This window comes from Ipomoea nil, unplaced genomic scaffold, assembly GCF_001879475.1.
Source record: "Ipomoea nil cultivar Tokyo-kokei standard unplaced genomic scaffold, Asagao_1.1 scaffold1509, whole genome shotgun sequence".
Lineage (NCBI taxonomy): Eukaryota > Viridiplantae > Streptophyta > Magnoliopsida > Solanales > Convolvulaceae > Ipomoea > Ipomoea nil.
This window is the reverse complement of record NW_017617937.1, coordinates 2,161,940-2,186,155: the sequence shown is the minus strand read 5'-3', so window position 1 is coordinate 2,186,155 and position 24,216 is coordinate 2,161,940. Positions and strand designations below refer to the sequence as shown.

Below are 24,216 nucleotides of genomic sequence, written 5' to 3'. Positions count from 1 at the left end.
TAGGTTTGCCAAACAGAGCCATAGAGTAAGTTAATATGCTTTAAGATATACTATAACAAATTTAAAAAATATGGGTTATCAAAAAATAATGATAAATATTTGAATGTTAAATTTTATGTTGTCCTGTAGTCATTGTTTCCAAAAACGATGTGATTATTAATGTATCCAACAATTTACATGTACCAGAGGTTATTTGTTTGGAAGTAAATAGGAAAGGCATCACATATATGGATTCCATTGCCGGAATGCATCTTATCTTTATATATCTAACAATAATAACAACAACAACAACAATTATTATTATTATTTGATCAACTTTAAAAAGAGTGAGTAATGTTCCTTTCAGTGTTAATTGCCACGTAAGCGGTAATTAGGTAAATACGAGACCAATTAAAGCAAATAAATGTCTTTATTGATCACAGTGAAGGCCCTAAGTACAATCTACTTGGTTGCTCTGAGTGCCGACTGACTGCGGTCGGGATTCTCTAACAATAATCTATCGATCGTCCAAAAGTCCCCCACACTGTAGCTATCGCGGGTATTTATAGCCGCGGCGCCGGAGACACAAATCCGGCCGTTCGGCATGCTTCCCACGTAGCCACCACGTGTCGCCGTCCCGGGTGCCCTGCCTGTCAACGCGTAGAGCCGCCACGTGTCCCTCATCAGCTCTCTCGCCAAAGGGCTACCGTTCGGTGGTCGACACTACCGCTAGGGCAACTCCCGGTCGGGATCCGACCGGGTTCTTCACAAGGAGCCCGACCTGTTACCTGCAAAGACAAGAAGACAAAGACAAAGACACACCAGTCGGGGTTGAATTATGTCGGTCGGGATATTCCCTACCAGTTCCATTTCATTATAAAAATCATTGATTAATATCCACATCTTTAAAGTTCAAAAAAAGAGTGAGTAATATTTACATCATTATGTGCAGTATGTAAAAGTCTAATGTTCAGTTAAATTACCATGATTTATATCTTTCCAGATAAAAGATATTCTATCGGGTCAAGACTAGAGAACCTTTGAGTTGATGATTTAATATTTTGGGAACAATGATGAAGAAAAAAACACTATTCAACCCCATTAATTTGAATATAGTATATAAGGTTATAGAGAAGGATTAAGTTTCAAGGTTAGCTACTTATTAGTTGTCCATTTCCTCAAAATCTTTTTTTTCTTAAACTCTCTTTGCCAAACATATGTGATATGTCACCTCATCTCCAACATTAATCTTCCTTACATCCGATCGGATCTATCTGTTCTCCTCCCACCCGCCATTTTCGCCCTTCATGTTTAATTCTAGTTTTTTTTACGTTGATATTGTCAGTTAATTTACTCTAATTAACACTCATCTCTTCCGAAAGACAGCCCAACATGGTTCCGTTTGTTCTCATGGGTTTTCCGAAGCTGAAGTTTTTGATGTTTTTTATGGTTTTGGTTCCATGGGTAAGCTCCTTGAATCGCGATGCAGCCATTTTGCTCCGAGTCAAGACCAGTCAACTCGCCGATTCCACTGGTCAACTCAATGACTGGGTAGATTCGGCTCCCGGCGCGCCGTGTAATTGGGCTGCCATTACCTGTGATGTTCGGACTCAAGCCGTCGTCTCTATTGATTTCTCTAACTTCGGCCTCGCCGGCCGCTTTCCGGCGGACCTTTGCCGGATTTCTACCCTTCGCACGCTCAATCTCACCAATAACAACTTCGGAGATTTTATCTCGTCGGATTCCTTCTCCCTGTGTTCACATCTAGAGAGTTTGGACTTGTCGTTGAACTATTTTGTCGGAGACCTGCCGGAGTTTCTGACGGAGTTCACAAACCTCACCGCGCTCGTCCTCGGTGGGAACAATTTCTCCGGAGAAATTCCGGCCAGCTTTGGCCGTCTGCCGAAGCTTCAGACGCTTAATATCATCAATAACCTCCTCAACGGCTCAATCCCTGAGTTTTTCTCGAATCTCACTGAGTTGACGTATTTAGGATTCGCCATGAATCCTTTCAAAGCCGGTCCGTTGCCTTCCTCAATCGGACGGCTCACAAAGCTCCGAGAACTCTTTGCACGGAGCGCGAACCTCGCCGGAACCATTCCCGACTCCATCGGAAACCTTGTGTCGCTGCAAAACCTAGACCTATCTGAAAACGGCCTCACCGGAAAAATTCCTGATAGTATTGGAGCACTAAAGAGCGTCAGACAAATTGAGCTTTACAACAACCAACTTTCCGGTGAATTACCGGACACATTTTGGAATCTCACATCTCTGGTTCGCTTTGACGTTTCTCTGAACAAGCTAACCGGAAGAATACCGGAAAGTCTTGCCAGTTTACATATGGAATCGCTGCATCTCAACGATAACAACTTAGAAGGAGAAATTCCGGTAAGCTTATCTCTCAATCCAAATCTCAGCAACTTAATGCTCTTCAACAACAGTTTGTCCGGAACATTGCCGGAAAATTTCGGTCTGAGTTCGGAATTAAGCACTTTCGATGTTTCTGGAAACAATTTAGAAGGTCCATTGCCTCCGAATCTGTGTGCCAAAAAGACGCTTCAGAGTTTGATCGTTTTCAATAACAGATTCTCCGGTACCGTTCCCGAATCTTACGGTGAGTGCAGTTCTCTGACGTACGCGCGTTTCCAGAACAATAACCTGTCCGGAACCCTCCCCGCCGGTTTCTGGGGATCAACTCATTACCAATTCATTGAACTCCAGAACAACGAATTTGAAGGTCAGATTCCTCCTTCAATCTCCAATGCTCGAAACATTTCTCAAATCCTTATTTCCGGAAACAAATTTTCCGGTGAGCTGCCTTCAGAAATATGCGAATTGGAGACTCTTGTTATTCTAGATATGAGCCGGAATCAAATTTCCGGTGAGCTGCCTTTGTGTATAACGAAATTGAAGAACCTACAGAAGCTGGAACTTCAAGAGAATAAAATCGGAGGTGAAATCCCCAAGTCAGTTAGTTCATGGAATGTATTGAATGAATTGAATTTATCTTTCAATCGGTTAACCGGAGAAATTCCAAGTTCACTTGGGAGCTTAAAGGTGTTAAACTATTTAGACCTCGCCGGCAATATGCTTATAGGCGAAATCCCGATGGCCTTGACCCAGCTCAAGCTCAACAAGTTCAATTTATCTTACAACAGGCTTGAGGGGAAAGTTCCCAGTGCATTTGACAACAAGTTCTTCTATTCAAGCTTAATGGGGAACCCCGGTCTGTGTTCATCAGATCTTCAAGATTTCCCTTCTTGCCGGAAATCCAAACCTGTAAGTGTATACCTGGTGGCCATTTTAGCATCGTGTGCGTTTATCCTGGTTGTCTCGCTCCTCTGGCTCTTGATCAAGACAAGAAAGTCATCAGCAAGAAGGAAAAGAAACGGGCGTTCATGGAGCAGTACTGCGTTCCAACCGGTGAGGTTTAGTGAATCCGATGTGCTGGCTTCTCTGAGCGATGAGAACGTCATTGCTACAGGAGGGTCTGGCCGGGTTTTCAGAGTCCAGCTGAAAACCGGGCAGCTGGTTGCAGTCAAGAAACTCTGGGAGGCTAACCGGGAAAGAGAATCCAAAGAGGCATTCAAATCAGAGGTTGAAACGTTGGGGAGAGTCCGCCATGGGAATATAGTGAAGCTGCTGTATAGCTGCATTGGCGAGGATTTCAGAATACTGGTATATGAGTACATGGAGAATGGAAGCTTAGGAGATGTGTTACATGGAGAGAAGGGCGGTGCATTGCTGGATTGGCCTAAGAGGTTCAACATTGCAGTCGGGGCGGCTCAAGGACTAGCCTATCTGCACCATGATTGCGTGCCTGCAATCGTTCACAGGGACGTTAAATCTAACAACATCTTGTTAGATGGAGAGTTCAGGCCTAAGGTTTCTGATTTTGGATTGGCTAAGATTCTTCGTCGGGATATTCCCAAGGGTGATCAAGTCATGTCCCATATTGCTGGCTCCTATAGTTACATTGCACCAGGTAATACATATCCTGCATTTTCCTGTGTTTCGTTTCCTGTTCCCGTTCAGAAATTATGGAATTTCTGACCACCTGAAAATGATCTTAAATCAAGTAGAAAGCCTTGTTTCGACCACTTTTGGTGTCCGGAAAAACCTTTGTTGCTATTTTCGACTTGATTTAAGATCACTGTCAGGTGGTCGGAAATTCCATAATTTCCATCTATGGTTTATGTGCTACCTAGTACCTAGGTTGTCTGGTGTTTTAGATGACAGTGTTGCTGAAAAGTATGAGACTGAGTGTTTTGTTTGATCTGCAGAATATTCATACACGTTGAAGATTACAGAGAAGAGCGATGTGTATAGCTTTGGCGTGGTATTGTTGGAGCTGCTATGCGGTAAAAGGCCAATTGATGACTTCTTTGGTGAAAACAAGGACATAGTGAAGTGGGTTTCTGGAATTGCAATCTCATCTATGAAGCAATGGGATGGGGATGTGGATCTGAATCAGGTTGTGGATCCTAGGATGAATCAATCTACATGCGACTATGAACAGATGAAGAAGGTTCTTGAGGTTGCCCTTCTTTGTACATCGGAATTGCCGATTCACAGGCCCTCCATGAGAAAGGTGGTTGAATTGCTAAAGAGAACCCCTGAGAGCCGTTCGTTGTCGTCAGATGGATAGCCACTTCTCCCCTGGTAACACATTATGGTTTCACCATTTTTGTAGATATGTTGTTTGATAGAATGTCGCTCAGATCTTATAGTGCACCCTTCTTAGTCATTTCAGAATTTAGGAATGATATCTTGCCAAGATGGTGTCGTTGATTAGGTACTTTCACCTGTAATTAGGACAACAATTGTATATCACTATTAATGGAAAGTAACATTTTTTTTTTAATAAGGTTCAAATTGGTCACTGAATGTAACCTAAAAATGCAATTAGGTCACTGAACGAAAAAAGTGCAATTAGACTACTGAACATTCCAAATGTATGCAATTTCACAAAATAGCAGGTTACCATCAATTTTAGCAGATTACTTGCCTTACGTGGAAGCTGAGTTGGCATTTTTTTAATAAATTTTAATAATAAAATTAAAAAAATGAAAAAAATAAATAAATAAAAATTAGTAAAAATGCCAACTCAGCTGCACATAAGGTAACTTGCTATCAAATGAAATTGCAGTGGCCTAATATTACACTTTTTTTTTTTTTTCGTTCATTGACTTAATTGCATTTTCAGGTTACGTACCTTATTCCTTCTTCTTCTTCTTCCTTGTTCACCCTATTTTATTATTACACTTTTTTTTTTGTTTTTCGTTCAGTGGCTTAATTGCTTTTTTTTTCGTTCATTGGCTTAATTGCATTTTCAGGTTACGTACCTTATTCCTTCTTCTTCTTCTTCCTTGTTCACCCTATTTTATTATTACACTTTTTTTTGTTTTTCGTTCAGTGGCTTAATTGCTTTTTTTTTTTCGTTCATTGGCTTAATTGCATTTTCAGGTTACGTACCTTATTCCTTCTTCTTCTTCTTCCTTGTTCACCCTATTTTATTATTACACTTTTTTTTTGTTTTTCGTTCAGTGGCTTAATTGCATTTTCAGGTTACGTACCCTTATTCCTTCTTCTTCTTTTTTTGAAAGATTGGAAAGTAATATTGTTCACCCTATTTTATTTCTCCCAATTTTTTGATTTTTAGGTTACGTACCTTATTCCTTCTTCTTCTTCTTCCTTGTTCACTCTATTTTATTATTACACTTTTTTTTGCCTAATTATACTTTTTTTTTTCGTTCAGTGGCTTAATTGCATTTTCAAGTTACGTACCCTTATTCCTTCTTCTTCTTTTTTTGAAAGATTGGAAAGTAACATTGTTCACCCTATTTTATTTCTCCCAATTTTTTGATAACCCAAGTTTCCTCAAGACACATGAGACAGATAAATCTCTCAAGTTGTTCAATCCCTTACTAATTTCCAGGTTCCTGTAGTATCTATTCATGAGTACTGAAGCACAAAGAGTCAATAACGTCACCACTAAGACTCGAACTCACAACCTCCCACATGGGAGTCCAACCCAAATGTCATCTAAGCACAAGTTGCTTGGCAACTAAAAGTTAATTAGTTTCTCTCATTTTTACCAATCTCTAACACACCACAAGTCAAAGAAAACACTACAATTCCCCGACTAAGTGGAAAGGAAATGCAACATAGTTATGCTTAATACTCGTTTGGTTTGCATAAAAAAATTACAATGAATGAAATTTAAATTTTACTCTGCTTTGTATTATGACAATTTTTTATTTTATTTTTATGTAGCTCAACTTTTTGATATACAGATACATTTGAAAACAGAATTTTTGTTTGAAAATTTATTAGTATTTCAATATAACGAGATTAGTTTAAAATAATACGGAGTACAAACTTTAGTTGGTTTTCAACGTATTATGGTACATTGAATTTTTTTTAGTGATATTTTATTATTTATTTTGTGATAAAGATTTATTAAAAATAATTACTATAAAAATTCAAATGATTCTACATAACAAAAGTATGTAATGGTATATTAAAGATAAACCTTGTGCTTATGGGACAAAAATTCTTATCCACTTTTATTATTGTGTTAAGTTCAAGACCCATAATCAAACTCATAACGATTTATTCATTTAAATATAAGAATTGTGTTACATCCAATCAGAGGCGGACCCAGCATGGGGGCAGTGGGGTCAGCTGCCCCCCTCACCCCACCCCCCACCACATATATAACCCTTGTATGTATATATGTATATATAGTACAAGTTTTAGTATAAGTATAATAAAATAGATTAAAATTAATAAAGGATGAGTAGATCATGTGGTAAGGTGCGTGTTATCTTTGCCAGATGTCAGGGTTCGAATCCTTCTACTGCTGTGCAGATTTGTCCCTTGTTACTTTGGTAGCATTATTCATGTTATAATTAATTATTTTCTATGACTTTTAAACACTTCGTATTAATTAATTGTGAGATTTACACACACACACACACACACACACACACACACACACACACACACATATATATATATATATATATATATATATATATAACTTTCTTTCATACCAATAATGAGATGTGTTTATAATGTATTTTTTATTCGAATTATTTTATCAAATTAATTATGTTTCATATTTTTTTTATAACATTTTGATGTGTTTTATTTTTCGTCCACATCCAACAATATTTATCGCTATACTTTTAAATGTTTTTTTTTAATCAAACTATCTATTTTGTTTTAATGTGTTTTGCCCCCACTGAAAAGAATTTATGGGTCCGCCACTGCATCCAATTGAGCATATGTTAAAACCTTGTTTTTACATTTTTGTTGTTTAAATGGGACTTCAGGTTATAGGGTGAGAGAATTTCACATTTTGTGGACAATGAAAAAAATCAAATAAATGATGGTTTGAATAATTTTTCTCTTTCTAATAAAAATGATAATATTACACACTATAACATATCAACAGTACATTCACTAGTTTACAAAACTTATTGATGATAAAATCCTCTATTACAATTGGTGACCGATTTATCAAAATTAGATTTTTGTAATTCACAATTCTAAGGTGAACGTTGAACAATTTAAACTGAATCGATCTTTGCATCAGATTAAGTTGTTTTACTTGTTTATATAGACAACGAAATTAGTACTTTCATTTCGATAGAATCCGTTAGATATGATATTTCTAATGCAATTTATTTTTATTTTTATTTTTATGTGAATTGTAAGTTTTTACACAATAGTAGAATTTACTCAATGCACACATGCATTTAAGTAGTGATTGTGGGTTTCTATTGTAACCAAAATTATATATATTAGGACTATCTCCAATTAATGTCTTTTGCCTTTCCAATTTATAGAAAACCATTTCATTTGAACATTTGTTGTGTTGACAATATACTAAGTAAAACCTTGAAACTACTGGTTTGAAGAAAGATTGTAAATACTTGTATGTGAAATCAATGAGACATATGCAACAATAAAGTCAACATGATATATGGAAATCGATATATCATAATAAACAAATATATGACCTTTTATTCATTATAAGACTTTCATAAATATTATGTCATTACATAAGTGCATATCAACCATAATTGGGAGTTCTTGGAGATGGACGAGACGGAGGATAATTGGGAAATGCAGACACGGGAATATCGAGATTGTGTATCTTGTGATTGAGAAATGCAGGCACAGGAACATCAAAATTGTGCATTTTGTGATTGGAAAATACAGACACGGGAATATCATAATTGTGTATGCTTGATCCTCGTGAAGTAGCCACACTTGAATTAAGAAGATGGCAAATGACAATGAACAAGATGATGCAGTGCAGTGGAGAAGGTATGGTTTTTGATTTAGAAGAAAGATAATAGGCCATGGAGATTTTTAGGATTTAGTGAAAAATAAATAAAATCAGGTGATGTTTTTGTGTTGTGCTTCCTTAATTGTGAGGAAAAAAAAGACAGTAATTGGAACCATTTTATAGGCCTAGATATGTCACGATTCACGAAAGGAAATTAATCAAATGGGATGGTTGATTACAGCTAATTAAAGGATTATAGAAATTTAGGGAGCGATATATGAAACTTTGTGTAATTCAACCAAATTTTGTGAAAACATTCAATAATGCAGTTCAACAAAATATTTTTTTTCCTTTTTGGGAACTCCACAAAAGAATTGTTAAAATCCTCCTTTTTGTAATATTGTATTTTAAATATTTTGCCAATAATGCATTTTACATGTACAATTATCACTTTCTAATTAAGAAATGGTGTTGCTATTTGCACCACCCTTTGGTTAAAAGTAGGTATAAAGTATCTTGAAATTGTAAAAATGTGAAAATTTTTAATAATTACATAGGTGGTGTAAATAGCCAAATGGGGATTCATTTTGCTATTTACACCAAGGTGGTCAAACCTCATTTATGAGGTGTAATTAATAATTTTTTAATTAAAAATTTAATTAAGAGAAAATGATACTTTTTTCCCCTAAGTTATATACTTATAGTACTTTTTACCCCTGAATTATTCATGCTAGCATATTAGCCCCTCAACTATTCTAAAAGTGACGATTCCCCTCCCCCCCCCCCTCTCCTTCGATATATTAAATTGACATTTTTACCCTTAAAGTAAATATTTTATTTATTTTTCTTCTCTAACAAATTATTGCGTATACGTAGGGATGGCCACGGTTTGGTTCTAACTGAACCGGACACTATAGCAATCGAATTAAAAGTTTCCGGTTAAGGGAAAATTGTACACTTTTTCCCTCTGAGTTATATGATTATATCACTTTTTTTTTTCTCTCAGTTATTTGTTCATCCACATTTGCTCCCTCAATTATATTAAAAGTGGCAGATTTTCTACATTTTATGTTAGGTGAACATTTTTACCCTTAAAACTAAATATTTCATTTATTTTTTCTTCTCCAACAAATTATTGTTAATATGTACGGATGATTATGGTTCGAAACAATTTTTTATTTTATTGCAAATTCAAAATTTATTTATTTATTATAAATTCTATTTCTTATTTTTAAAATAATATAAATTCAATAATTATTTTATTTTATTTTATTTCATTTTTTCGGTTCTGAATCGTAAGTATAAGAAAATAAAGTTGTGTTGTGTCTTCACAATTAGTTAGATTTGTTCTATATTTTCTTAAACATTTTTAACCCTAAGAATCTAAGCTCCACTCCCAAGGTTCGGACCTATGACCATTTATTTGAAATGGTAATTGAAATGTCATCATATTACATGATAGTTGGCTTAATCATATTATATATAATTAGTATTGTCCCGTGCGATGCACGGACTAAATATTAAAAATTTGTTTGTAATGTTAGAATAGGTAAGAAAAATGTTTTTAATAATGGTATTTGAAGTACAGAAGAAGAAAACATGAACCACAATTTAATTGTTTAAAATTACATTTTTATTAAGTATATGACAAAATAATTATGAAATTGTATTTACAATATTTAATTTAATAATTGAAAATAGTATGAAAAAGTTACTATATATTATTAATCGCAACTAGCGCTATACATATTTAATCTTGAGTATGTTTACTCCTAGTATGCTACCCATGCGATGCACGGAATGAATATTGGACAACATTATAATAATATTATTTATTAAAAAATACATAACCTAATATCAACATAGTTGCAATTCATATATATATATATATATATACATACCATATGGTCTTGTGAAAATTACATGTTGTTAATACCAATATTTAACCATTAATATCAACATTTAATTTTCACAAGACCATATGGCTTTATTATAATTAAGATTAAGATAATCATATAAAAACCAATTGATGTTAAATCAAAGTAATTGTAGATTACTAGTATATATGTCCTTTAATGAAGGTGTGCATTCCTCAAAAAGAGAGAAATCAAATATAATCTTAGATATAAAATCACACTCCAAAATGCCATTGGAACGTAATGGATTGTCAACTTCAATATGACTGCGAAAGCCTAAGAAATCAATATTTTCCCCCCTTTTTAATTGGAATGAAGTTCGGAAGAGTAATATATAACACGCGTGATTGCAAATTAAAACAAACTCCCTTTGGCTTTGCTTACGATTCAGAACCGAAAAAATAACATACAAAAAAAAAATTATTATTATTTTTTAAAATAAGAAATAAAATTTATAATCAATAAATAAATTTTGAACTGACAATAATAAATAAAAAAAATTGTTTGAACTGAACCGTGACCATCCGTACATATAAACAATAATTTGTTGGAGAAGAAAAAATAAATGAAATATTTAGTTTGAATGGTAAAAATGTCTATCAAACATAAAAGGAAGACAACATGCCACTTTTAATATAACTAGGAGGCAAATGTGGATACATGAATAACTAAGAGGGAAAAAGTGTTAAAAGCATATACCTAAGGGGAAAAAGTGTCATTTATAATAAATATTTGTTAAAAAAATAATGTTTGACTAAAATTAATGAAGGTGGTGCAAATAACAATTTTTCATTTACACCACCTAAAAGTTATCACACCTATTAAATAGGTGGTGCAAATAGAATTCCCCTTAAGATGAAACTTGTTTTTTATTGTGATATTATTGATTACTAATGAATGACCAATCTTATATTAAATTAATAAAAAATTTATGTATCCAATAATGACGACACGTCAAAGAGAGGTAATAAGCTTGATTAAACCGCCGAGATGAATGTTTAGTTGATCAACTTTCTGTAATAATTTATTGTTCTAAAACGTTAAAAAAAATAAAATAAAATAAAATAAAAACCTCAAAACTCAAAACAACTATTTGGACCAGATTTTTAAAGAAATGAATTAAATATCATTTTGCATGTAATCCGCTAATAGTTAATAGCTAATTTACCAAACATATTTCTACAACCAACTAATGTTATTAATTTTTTTTTTTTTTTTGAAAATAACTAATGTTATTAATTAATTAAATTAAAAGTTAACAGTTATTTGTCGAGCACTAATACAATTTTATATTCATTTGACTATTTGTGAAATGACCATACTTCATGTTAACAAAATAAATGTATTTATTAGTCAAATAAAAAAAAAACAAATATAATTAAGTATGGTTATGTATGTTTCAACAAAACAAAAAAGTATTGTTATGTATGAAACTAAACATCGAAAAATAAAATTAGGAGAATAATATAGCATTATCTTATTAGATTTCTTCATAACTATCTGTCTATCTTTGTTTCCACTCTAACACCACCAGTCCACCGTACCTTATTTTACTACACTACTATTTATATTTAATTTTATAAATGTAGTTTTAATTTTACCGTAAATGATTCATTCACTATTAACTTTTATTAATTTTCATCATCAATTTTCAATTTCATCATAAATAGTTCATTAACTATTGATTTTATTCTAAATTTAATCATTCAGTTAAATCTCAATTTAGTAAATATTAAATTTACATGGCGTTTGGTTGGAGGGAGGTAATTACATGAGAAATTAATTACAATTCAATGAGAGATGAATTACTAGTATAAAGTGTGAATTTAAATTCCAGTGTTTGGTTTACAGGAATATAATTACTGAAAATTTTAATTCCAATGTTTGGTATATATGGGAATTGAAAGGGAATAAGTAGTATCAAGTCCAAAAATGTCTATTGTTGTTGTGGACATCAATTTTTTAGAAAATAAAAGAGTAATTTTGCCTCATTATTACCTTTTTTTCCCTACCTAAAATTCATGGAATTAAAATTCCAGGGAGACATGAAATTTTAATTCTATGAAAATAAGAAAATTGCGTGGAATTACAATTTCTTTCAATCAAACAAAGAAATTTAGTAGCCTTTGGAATTAGGTAGGAATTAAGTAGTAATTAAATTTGAATTCCCTCCAACCAAACATCCCGTTAAAGGTAGTAATATAAAATTTTAGTTATTAACATTTCCACCAATGATGAACACAATGTCTTATGTTTATGAACATAATTTGCTCATTTCGACAAGCCATTATATATATATATATATATATATATATATATATATATAAAATTACCCCTTGATGTAACTAATACACATATACTGTACTCGGTTAATACTCCTTAGTATCGGGTAGTTGTACCTGAGGTGAGACGCTCTCGAGTTAAGGTAAATAATTATAGAATGTCCAAAAGTCCTATCCTCAAGCATTTAATGCGCCTAAACAAAATAAGATAAGAAAAATTTAGTCATAAACTCTAAAATAAAAAATCTAATTGCAATGCAATTTCACATTTTTTTTTTTGTAAATATAATATTTTAATATTAAATATACAAAATATTAATGCTAAATGCACAATATGTTAATACTAAATGTACAAATATGAAAAATTATGAGAAGTGCAGATTTTATTTTTCAAGTTCGTATAGTAAAGTTGGTGATAATTATAAAAATGTCACTTCATTTTTAAAAAAATTGATATGATCCATCATATTTTTTTTTCAGGCTAAGATTGATCCATAGCTTTCTCCTAAGGACTTGATTGCAAATTATGCTGTGCAACCGTGTGCACCATGTATAGTGCACACGGTTGTAAAAACGGTGTCGTTTTGACTAAAAACGCGCGTCCCACTTAAAAAAAAAAAATCCAGATTCGATTCCCGGCAATAGTATTTTTTGTGCATAATTTGAATTATATATCCAAAAATTCATAACTATATATCCACAATAATTCATAACTATATATCCATAATAATGCTGTTGAGGGGAATCGAAACTGATTTTTATTTTTTTAAAAATGAGACGCGCGTTTTTAGTCAAAACGACGTCGTTTTGTAACTGGTTGCACAGCATAACTATTGAGACTTGATCTCATATGATCTAATATATATATAACCCTATTCATATTAGAATTACCCCACATGAGAACTTGTGGACAAATCAAAATCATTGATATGAAAGATTTGATGAAAGAGAAATCAATTATATCTCTAAATTATATTTTAAAAAATTCAATTTCTTTTTAAATGAAAGCTAACGAAACATTTGGAGCCCGCTGAAATAAGATTTCGGGGTTTTGCTTTTGGGCCCAGTATTTCATCCCGTTTGCGGTCCAAATTGCATGATAGTCCGTATTAGCTTTTAGCAATTATTATTATCAGCCCGCTAAAATAAGATTTCGGGGGTTTCAAATGTTGTGCAGGAGCTTCAGTTTCCTTCCTTGCTGAATTGCTTGTATGATATTGAATCACCCCAAAATTTTGAAAGTTTCCTTTTCAATTCTCTGATTGGACTTCAATGGAGTTGGATGACTGGGAACCGAGTGCGGAAGAGCTGGATTCTCTGGAGCGAGATGCAATGAGGCAAATCGCTGAGCGCAATTCCTCGTCTTATGCTGCCACCACCTCTGTGCACCATACTCCGGTCTCTCCCCACCGGCCGGAGCTCTCTTCTGCTTCTGTGGTCAGGCCAGGCTTAGTTCTCTTTCGTTAGCTTTGTTTCTTTGGAAATTGGAATTGCTCTTTATTACCTTCTTATTCTTATTTTATTTGCACATTGCGCAACTAACTAGGGTTTCTTATGCTCTTTTTGTTTTGACCTATATGGAGTACTTGATTCATTGCCTACTATTATTTTCTTGCAGAAAAATGCTCAGTCGCCTCCTCGGAGAATACTGCCTTCATTTGGAGCAAATAAGGCAACTGGTGAGGTCCTTGCATATTTCATATTTTGTTAACTTGATATATAACTTGAAGTATCTGTTTAACTCCATCCATCATGATTAAAAAAAAAAGATTCTGGTCTAAATGTGGAGTTCCCTGTAGAGAATTTGTCAAGACAACAACAACCACAACAAAAACAACAGAAACGCTCTGTTAAACTTTTCCTCCATGCAAGTGGTGATATAGCTGCAAAGTTTTTGTATGACCAGGTAATAATCTTTCTAATGAGTTCTTATATATATGTTCTTAACGGTCAGACCATGTTGTTTTTATGCATTTGGCTCTTATCTTGATTCCAGCTACTTATAGATGCACTGCGAAAAGTACCTAAAGCGTTTTGGAATGCAAAAGAAAGGTATCCCCAAGCCATTTCCTATCATTTTCTTCATGGTATGCAACTATGCATGCATGTGAGTTTTCATTATGATCTACTTTTTTTTTTTTTTTTTTTTTTTTTTTTTTTTTTTCCTGGTAATTATATTTAGAAGTTTACATCAATCTCAACCATATTTGGCAAAAAAATAAACACGAACTCTAGTATCCACCTGTGACCTGTCCCACTTCTTCCAGTTTGCACGGTTTTCTATCTGTCATTTAAAATATTTGGGGTTTACATTAGCCATTGAAGATGAATAGTTAATTGGGTACATCTGAAGATTCAATTGTATGCAACTTCTAACTAGATGTTCTCACGTGTTTTGTTACTTTTGTAGATTGTGGATGTTTCCTCTGTCATCATTGTCATCAGCAGAAAAAATTCTAAATGGAATTTCTAGCTCAAATGTGGAGGTCATGAGTTATATACGCTTTACTCTCTTCTCTTTGTATCAGCACTGCCGGTTTAATATAATTTTGTATCTGGCTGTTGGTTTAAATGGATTTTGAAGTGTGTGCTATATATATATATATATATATATATATATATTTATATATATAAATCATGTGATTATTATCTTGGAGTAAGCTGATGTTGACAGTTCCTTTTGACATTTTAGGTTCAGAACTTAGATCCGTTGGTGCAACGTGCTATTGTGGCTGCCAATGAAGTTTGTGATATTCAAGGTAAATTAATTATCCCAGTTCCTTCTATTGTGTGGTGGTTAGCCCAACTGTGGATTGCTTGTTGTTATGTCCATAGAGGCCAATAGAACAAATAACATACTGAAATCAATATCATACATTTTTTGACCAAGAGTTTAAGTTGTTACTCCTTTTCTGCTAGCTTAAAACTTTCCCAGCTATTCTTTTTAAACAGTGTCTCTTAGCAATCTTCATTTCTTGTATTGTCTTAGATTTGAAACGGGGGCACTTCTGTAAATTTTATACTTTGGTGCTTGGCTTAAGTTCAATTCAGTAGAGGGAAGCAATACCTATTTCATTTACAGTTCTACACATGCTGACTGCCTTTTTTTGGGTTTCCATAGATCGCTATGAATCCATTCCTGACAGCATTAAAACGAAGCTAATGCCTTTTCAGTGTGATGGAGTAAGGTAAGATGGGAGGGCATGTGGCCATTTTAGTCCTTGAGCTTTTCATATACAATGCATTGGTTTATGATTTCTTGCTTCCCAATTTAGAAATTCAATTTTCAATTGCATTTTAGGACTAATAATGTTGACCCTCTCAGATTCGCCTTGCAACATGGTGCACGGATTCTTTTAGCTGACGAGATGGGACTTGGAAAGACAATTCAGGTGAGACAGTCTTATGACCAAAACTGCATTGTAGTTAAGCTATATTATAGCTCTGAAGTGATAGGTTTTAATTCACATGAAGTTGGTGCATTTTAATCTCTATTGTCCAACTCATTGACTACTATGCTATTCCTAGTTCCATAGTTATATCCTTGATAATTTGCTTATCAATTTCTATATGCTTTGTTTTATCATGTTCAATTGGGTTATTGCTGATGGCTACTAACTAACTGGAATCTAATTTCCCTTTCAACTTTTTTGTTTCTACTTTTAGTAGCAGCAAAGTTTATGTATTAATTGCTGCCTTGACATGCATATATGGAGACTATTCCTCGCCACATTATTATAAGCACATCTATCAGAGTTCTGGCTCTTTTTCTGCAGGCCATTGCTGTAAGTTCTTGCGTCCGTGAATCATGGCCCGTTCTTGTTCTTACTCCATCTTCGTTGCGTCTTCATTGGGCTTCTGTAAGTCATGTCAGTATATCTCTTTCTTTAGGAGTTTATACCTGATACTCATAGCTTTAGTGAATTTACTGCAGATGATTCAACAGTGGTTGGATATTTCACCTTCAGATATCCTTGTACGTTCCATATTCTGTTCTAAACATAAGCATATAAATTATCCATCACTATAGCTAGTTTGAGTCTGATATTATACTGTTGTAAGACCACCTCAATAGTCAACACTATGTAACTGCCATTTTGTTCACAGGCATGGCTTTGAGCTCTGCAACATACTTATTAAACTAACTTCTGTTTGTATGTGGGCTCTTTTCTTAGGGCTTACTTATATTTATAATAAGACTGCTCTTTCTGTTGTGTTTTCCACCAAATTTTTTTCTTGTGCATTAAATGTGGTTCTCGATAAATGTGATCATAGGTGGTAATAGATAAGGTTTCTTTTCAATTTTCTGTACTAGTAAATTTCTATTTAACCCATGCACAGGTGGTTTTATCTCAATTGAGTGGTTCAAATAGGGCAGGATTCAAAATTGTGCCTTCAAATGCTAAGAGATCTATCCAACTTGATGGCATCTTTAATATAATATCCTATGACACTGTTCCTAAGTTACAGGATACCTTAATGGCATCAGAGTTCAAGGTAATTGGTGCTGTAACACTTTCATTATCTTAATACCTAAGTGGTTATATTTTATTGGTCCTCAATAACTCATTAGCAATCAATTAAGATTTATTTTTCCAGTTTAAATGGAGAACACTCTTACATACAATGTACCTTCATCCATTGTGTGGTTTTTTTGCCATACCAAAACTGAAAAGCCGGATAAAATGTAGTAATTAACTCCTTTATGACTAGTAGTTTTTAAGCTAATGTTATATGATTGAATGATTGTGATGTGTGCATTCAGGTTGTTATTGCCGATGAATCACACTTTTTGAAGAATGCCCAGGCTAAACGAACCAATGCATCACTTCCTATATTACAGGTAAGCCCCACCCAACTCCACAAAAAAAAAAAAAACCCTCTCTTTGCACGTTCTCATCACATGTTGAGAAGTTAATGTTTAATGAGTATGCGATAAGTTGTGGAAAGAGTATAAGTTCCTGCATTTCTAGTGTATCTACACATCTATTGTGTAGCACTGTGCTATTAGCATAAGCTGGAGTTTGGACCTTTAATAATGTTTGAGCTCTGGAAACAACCTCAATCTGTATGCTCTATCTCATTCCCACATGTATTATGTAACACAATGCTATAACTTGGCCTTAAGTTTGTCTTTCTTAATGGTCAAGCAATGGAAACCACCTCTTAGAACAGAGGTTACATGCATCTCCTTTCCTGGACTCTACGTGATGTGAGGCCTTGCAGAGTTGCAGTCTTGCACACTATGTCCAACATCACCTCTTAGTGCTATAGTATAAACTCATTTAAGTTTCAAAAGTTGTATATATATCCACTCTTGTCTATCGGTTCTCAAAAAATAAAGATTGCATAATGAGAATCAAATGGGTTGTGAAGCAATGCGTTTAATGACTCCCGAACCCCAATCCCCCTCCCACCCTTCAGGGCCCAGATGGGACTCTTCATCCCATAAAACTAATGGGGGCTTGGTTTTCATCAATGAATTTGCATTATTGATTATTGTAGAAAGCCAAATATGCCATATTGCTTAGTGGAACTCCTGCCTTGTCAAGACCAATTGAGCTTTTTAAACAGGTATGTTTGAACTTGCAACTAAGTATTAGTGTTATGCCTGATGCTACTAAATGTTGGCTCAAAAAGTTTGTACTTGACAGCTGGAGGCCTTGTATCCTGATGTTTACAAGAATGTTCACGAGTATGGAAACCGTTATTGCAAGGGTGTAAGTCTACTACTACTGTTAGAAACCTCTCATTAATCATAATAGTCTTGAGGCTTCTTTGTGTTTGTGGTTATCTTAAGTTCTTTGTCAATGATTTTAGGGCATTTTTGGAGTTTATCAAGGTGCAAGCAATCACGAAGAACTGCACAACTTGATGAAAGCAACTGTGATGATTCGCAGACTCAAAAAGGATGTTCTCTCGGAGCTTCCTGTTAAGCGCAGGCAACAGGTACTATTCTAGATCATGCAGTTCTTGGGTATGATTCTTGCACATTACTTAAGCCACAACATGAACTTTATTACTGCGTATTAATTTGTGCTTTTTAATAAGTAATGCTTACTCTATTTCCTATCACATTAGATCATACCATTTTTTAAAAAAAATTTTCTCTATTTGCATCTCAATTTCTAAAACTCATTCTCAGGTTTTCTTAAACTTGGAAGATAAGGAGATGAAGTGTATCAATGCTTTATTTTGTGAGGTATAAAATAGTTTTGCTAGTACATGGCTACATTCTGCTTGAAATGAATTAACCATTGCTTTGTTTCCTTATTAATTTGAATGGAAAAATGCTTTTACATAAGTGGGATGCTAGTTTTGAACTAAAATTTATTTATGTTTGTAATGGTCCTTCAGCTTGAACTGCAACCTAATCTCTGCCTATAGTAAATTATTACCTCTCTGTTGCAAAACTTTAGTGAATGTTATCCTTCTCTTGCGCATTGTAAGTTCCCTTTTGAACTACTGGACTTCAGAACTATTGTGCTTAAGTTCGAAAATTTTCTATTCGCTATCCCAATTTGGTGTCTAGTGTTCTTTTCGGACATTTAAAATAATATCAATTTTTCTTAAAAGGAAAGTTTGTTCTTCACTTCGTTCACCTCTAAATTTAACTGTGGAGAGTTTGAAGAGGAATTACTAATTTTTACCTGGACAGAACTTGCTGATTTTCTGTACATCAAATTCAATCTGGTTGTCTATATTGAATTTTATTTAGACATTCTTAAGCATGCCTTGTTTAAAAAATGAGGTGGGCTTATTCTTCTTTAAGAAAGGCAAGTGGCCCATCCTTGAAGCTCCTGATATGTACAAGGTGCCAAGGTGTGGAGAAGGCCCTATCTGCAGTCTTCTCTTGCTTTTCAGCACAAAGATGGTTAAGAGGCTCAAAACTGTAACCTTCAAGGGGCTCCCCTTTCCTAGGGATTGTCTACTAACATGAGAACAACTCTACCATTGCTCCAAGGCTTCCTTTTGGGTTTACTACTGACATATATTTTGAAGTCATAGCAATTCAGTTTCTTTTATTTTAGTGTTTATGTTAAAGTAGATATATTATGCATAAAAAAGGGGTAAAAACTGCACTTAGCTTCTTAGTATGAAAACTTTCCAATCTGATATCATTTATTTATTTTTTTTTTCCTGTAGTTGGAGGTTGTCAAAAGCAAAATAAAATCAAGCCAATCCAAGGAGGAAGCTGAATCACTTAAGCTCACTATGAATAATCTTATAAATAAGGTATTTTTTGTTGTTTCAGTGCATTACTGCGTTATGATTTCTGTGCAAGAAAAATCAAATTATAAGGTACCTGGGACTTCTGTCAGCTTTTGCACTACAAGCTATTTTTTACAGCACTTCAAGTTCCATTTTCTCTATTACCTCATTTTATTTTTAGTTGACACTTGTCTGCCCCTTTCTCAGCTAGTTAATCCCAAATTGACCCATTCTTCTGCTCCGCCTTTTAATGATGATTTCCCAATTTATCCACTATTTATTAATCTACTTGCCAAGCTCTTAATATCTTATTATTGCTTCTGATTTCTGATCCCTTGCACCCATGTGGAAGGCAAGTCTCACCCAAGCTATGAGCATAATACTCTCTCTTAGCACAATGACCATCATAAATTTTAATTTCAATGGAGTACATTCATATATTTGACATCTATCCAAAATTTGGAGTAAATATCTTTTTTTTTTTTTTTTTTTTTTTGGGTCTAGAAGATTAAGCTAAGCTTCAATTTGATCCTAAATGCTTAAATGCTTTCAATTTCATCCTGAAAGTATGACATAGGTTTTTTCAATAGATCATGTCTTTTCTGACCAATTTATGAAGATCAAATTGAAGCTACTGAAACATAGCTTAAATTTATTGCACCAAAAATGAAATTTAATTGCCATAAAGTGCTTAAAATTTTATTCCCTTCAGGTGCTTAATCATTAACTTTGATTGCATTGTTCAAATTTGTTGAAACTGCCTACAATCCCTACATATTTATTCTTTATTTTTTATTATTTTTTTGCATTAGGGTAAAAATAGTTCACTCTTTTCATTACCTTGGATGTTTGTTGCACTCCAGATTTATGTTGCTTCTGCAAAGGGCAAGATTTCATCAGTTTTGGATTACTTAGGAACAGTTATTGAGGTATGTTGACCGTTCTTTCTTTCCATTGCCCTCCGCCCAGCTACACTGTTCAGTTCTTTTATTCTCATAGGTGGCAAATGGATAGGTAGTTTTTTAACCCACCCCAATTGCTAGTGGTTGAGCTCAGCAAGTTGAAATAAGTCATCTAGTAGAAGCCTGGGTCAAAAAGTTATGTCCCACTTTGAAATTTAGTAATATATAACAATTTAAGGTGACTAAATAAAAAGGGAAGTTACACTTTACAACACTAATAAAGTTTAGGGAAGGTAGTGATTTATTGTACTGAGCAGCTCAAGATGGAAAAGTTTGAAATTATTAATTTTGTTTGATGTAGCTAATGTACATTTTCATCTTCTAAATTGTTTAAAATTTATATTTGCAATCATCCCTATAAGTGCAACTATAAAATTGTGTAATATTTTTAATTTGTGTGAAAATGAATTTTCAATAACAGAACAATACTCCAGTATGAAGCTTAAAGTGCGAAGTAGTTTATTGAATAATTGTTTTAGGGTTTTGAGGGGACAGTGATTTTTTGAGTTCAGGGTGGTAAAGTGTTATTAAGCAAACTTTCACTGTGGTAAAGTGTTACTAAAAGTTCGATGCAACCATTTTTGACTGACACTCAGTACGGATTGGAACTCAGTCCTTCCAAATAGACCTCCAGTATAAAAGTGGCATGCCCAAGCAGGTTGAATATGTACAGTTTGGGAGGGTTACCAGAAGTTGAGCTAAAATAGACAGTTAGACACCCTTATTTAATCTATGAAGTTTTAGAAGCTCACACTGCAAATGTTAAACCATATATATATATATGTGTGTGTGTGTGTGTGTTAGCCACTGCTAATGTAGACCTGAATGATTCTTTTTTTTTCCCCAACCCAAATGAAAAGAGATAAATGATGTTTGTCTTTCCCGAAAACTTCTGCAGGGAGCTGGTTGCTGTGTAATTTTGCATGAAAGCACAAATTGACCTTTATAATGAGGCCCTCATAGAGCTGTTTATCCTGCATTCTATATGTTTTAGATGTATCTCAATGTCGTTTCTGATGCACCAAAATGTTTTTTTTTTTTTTTTTTTTCTTTTTTTGGGTTTATGCACCAACTCATAATTTATAAACGCTGGCATGGCTATTATGCATGGTAACCTACATTCTTGTTAGTTGACATTGCAACAATTCTTCACATGACGTGCACAAAGCTACATTCTCTTGCTCTTCATGTTGTGCTTAACTTTCTGCTTTTTAAATGCACAGGCAGACTGCAAATTCCTTATATTTGCACATCACGTAGAAATGATTGATGCAATTCACCAGTATTTGCTTGTAAGAACTTACTACTTACTTCTCAATGAACTATTTTGAGTAATTATATTCTTAGTAGAAGTGAGATTACTTGTACAGAAAAAGAAAGTTGGTTGCATTCGCATTGATGGTGGTACTCCAGCAGCATCACGCCAAGCTTTGGTCACAGATTTTCAGGAAAAAGCATCAATAAAGGCTGCAGTGGTACTTTCAGTGCTTACTTCACTTTCATTCAAAAGATGGTGTGCTTTGTAGTTTGTATCTGTCTTGTCCACTTTCCTTATAATCTAGTCCTTCAATATAATTTGACATTTGGATCCTAAGTGGATTAGTGGAGAATGATGTTCATTAACTATTTTGGTTTCAAGCTATCTATCAAAGCTGGGGGTGTTGGGTTAACCTTAACAGCAGCAAGCACAGTCATATTTGCAGAGCTATGTTGGACTCCAGGTGACCTTATTCAAGCAGAAGATCGTGCTCATAGAATTGGCCAGGTGATTATGATATTGTTATTTATAGTCAGCCTTTGGCATGTCACATTTTATTTATAGCTTTTCTAGTACCCCCTCTGTTTTAAATAATTTGCTTTTGGCTTTAATTATTTCCATGTGCAATGCCACATTTTCAGAAGAATTTGTTCTCTCCATTGTTTTAGATTAGAAGTTAAAATTTTGACTGCTTTAAATAGTTTCTTCCTTATTATTTCAGGTGTCATCGGTCAATATATACTATCTGCTGGCAAATGACACTGTTGACGACATAATTTGGTATGTTTGTAATTATTCAGTTACACTTGATTATGGATTGTATACATGTACAACATTTAACAGTGTAGGATGGGGTTATTTTATTTTTTTAAGGGATGTTGTAAAGAACAAGCTGGAAAATTTGGGACAGGTTTCTCCTCTTTCCTTTACTAAACCTATATTGATATTGATATTTGTCGAGTCTCAAAGTTTTTCATGATGGCAACTCAACAAGTTGCTTCCTAACCCTTACTGGGATCTCACCATGATTTCCAGATGCTTGACGGCCAAGAGAAGTCCTTAGAAGTATTAGAAGATAACTCAAATAAAAGCCCTATGAAACAAAAAACTCTTGATTCCTTCATGAAACGTTGCAACACATCATCTGAGCACGAACCCATGCCAAAACACTTGCGCCATTGAACATCAGGCATTTCAACTACCAATGTTTTGTACAGACCGAGGTATGACTATTATTTGAAATGGTATGGTGGTTGTATAGCTTATTGTCCTTATTTTCTTTTGGATATATTTATTTGTAGTTTAACTGCACAGTTAAACCACAGCCAGATGAAAATGAATGGCAAAAGAGTATGTCTATCTTCATTCTTGAGACCCCTGTATCTCTGCAGCTTCTATCAGATTCAGGTAGACCATTGTATATGCTCCGAGAGTGAGCTCTGCTTCTGAGTACAGTTATTGAATCAAAATAGAGATTAGGGTAAAATATCTCCAATCTTTTGGCAATGTACTAGTCCTGACTGGTAATTGAATGAATCTGTCCTCAGATGTTTTGTTTTATTAGTACGTACCCACACGATGAACAAGTTTATGTTATCATGAATTTGAATAATAAATTATAAAGAACGAAAAATTGTTAAAATAGATCCATTAAGATGTTAAAATTTAATCTAAATGTGTTAAAATGTTAATTGTTTATATAACATTTATTGTCCAACTGTCCATATTAATTCATATTGTTGTGATTATAATTGTGGAATTTACGTTGTGTTTTAGCCGAATGTGTTGATGAACAAATGCATTTGGAAAATGAGATTTTCATCTACAAGTTCCAGTCATAGTCACAGTAATAATTTGAACAATATATAAAAGTTCCCCACCCTCTCTCATTATGATGTTAGTCGGTTAATCCAATTAAAATTGCTACACGCAATAATTAAATTAACCAATTAACTTTGATTTCAATCATGGACGATAGTTGTGAGATCTTGAATGGGTAATTGGAATTTCAATTTTTCTAATTCTATGGCATCTAGAAACTTCAAAATATTCAATTACAGCAACTATCTTGAATGTGGGAAGTTTCCCTGGCAAATTATTATGTGGACTTGGGTCCACCTTGTAAGGTAGATGTGGGTCTAATATATACAATTTATATACTAAGTGTTAACAATTTTGTAAAAGGTAAATTGTAAATATTTAATATTTGTGAATATTCAGTATGTAAATTGTGAATATTCAGTATGTAAATTGTGTATTTTGAATTTGAGTAGTCCACCTTGTAAGGTGAACCATGGTTCATGGT

At 33.9% G+C, this 24,216-nt stretch overlaps 2 protein-coding genes across 6 annotated transcripts; both read left to right on the top strand.

Annotated features, from left to right (window-relative positions):
• Window positions 1-1,137: 1,137 nt before the first annotated feature.
• LOC109189017 (LRR receptor-like serine/threonine-protein kinase HSL2) lies at window positions 1,138-4,856 on the top strand. 2 transcript variants are annotated; one of them, XM_019339701.1, is made up of 2 exons: window positions 1,138-3,964; window positions 4,263-4,856. In XM_019339701.1, exons 1-2 carry the CDS (start codon window positions 1,372-1,374, stop codon window positions 4,625-4,627), a joined length of 2,958 nt encoding a protein of 985 aa, XP_019195246.1. In that variant the 5' UTR covers window positions 1,138-1,371; the 3' UTR covers window positions 4,628-4,856. The 2 variants fall into 2 exon arrangements, with proteins under 2 accessions (XP_019195246.1, XP_019195247.1); XM_019339702.1 differs by lacking the exon at window positions 4,263-4,856 and adding an exon at window positions 4,171-4,250 and having other exon boundaries at window positions 1,138-3,990.
• An 8,797-nt stretch (window positions 4,857-13,653) lies between these two features.
• Window positions 13,654-23,477, top strand: LOC109189018 (SWI/SNF-related matrix-associated actin-dependent regulator of chromatin subfamily A-like protein 1). 4 transcript variants are annotated; one of them, XM_019339703.1, is made up of 25 exons: window positions 13,655-13,916; window positions 14,098-14,158; window positions 14,249-14,385; window positions 14,476-14,531; window positions 14,890-14,965; window positions 15,172-15,238; window positions 15,601-15,667; window positions 15,805-15,871; window positions 16,256-16,339; window positions 16,414-16,455; window positions 16,821-16,976; window positions 17,245-17,322; window positions 17,985-18,053; window positions 18,134-18,199; window positions 18,300-18,428; window positions 18,625-18,681; window positions 19,626-19,715; window positions 20,555-20,620; window positions 21,877-21,945; window positions 22,024-22,128; window positions 22,293-22,418; window positions 22,633-22,691; window positions 22,785-22,821; window positions 22,947-23,128; window positions 23,211-23,477. In XM_019339703.1, the coding sequence occupies exons 1-24, from the start codon at window positions 13,752-13,754 to the stop codon at window positions 23,091-23,093; spliced, it is 2,076 nt and encodes a 691-aa protein (XP_019195248.1). In that variant the 5' UTR covers window positions 13,655-13,751; the 3' UTR covers window positions 23,094-23,128; window positions 23,211-23,477. The 4 variants fall into 4 exon arrangements, with proteins under 4 accessions (XP_019195251.1, XP_019195248.1, XP_019195249.1 ...); XM_019339704.1 differs by having other exon boundaries at window positions 22,947-23,134; window positions 23,213-23,477; XM_019339705.1 differs by having other exon boundaries at window positions 13,656-13,916; window positions 14,279-14,385.
• Window positions 23,478-24,216: the final 739 nt, after the last annotated feature.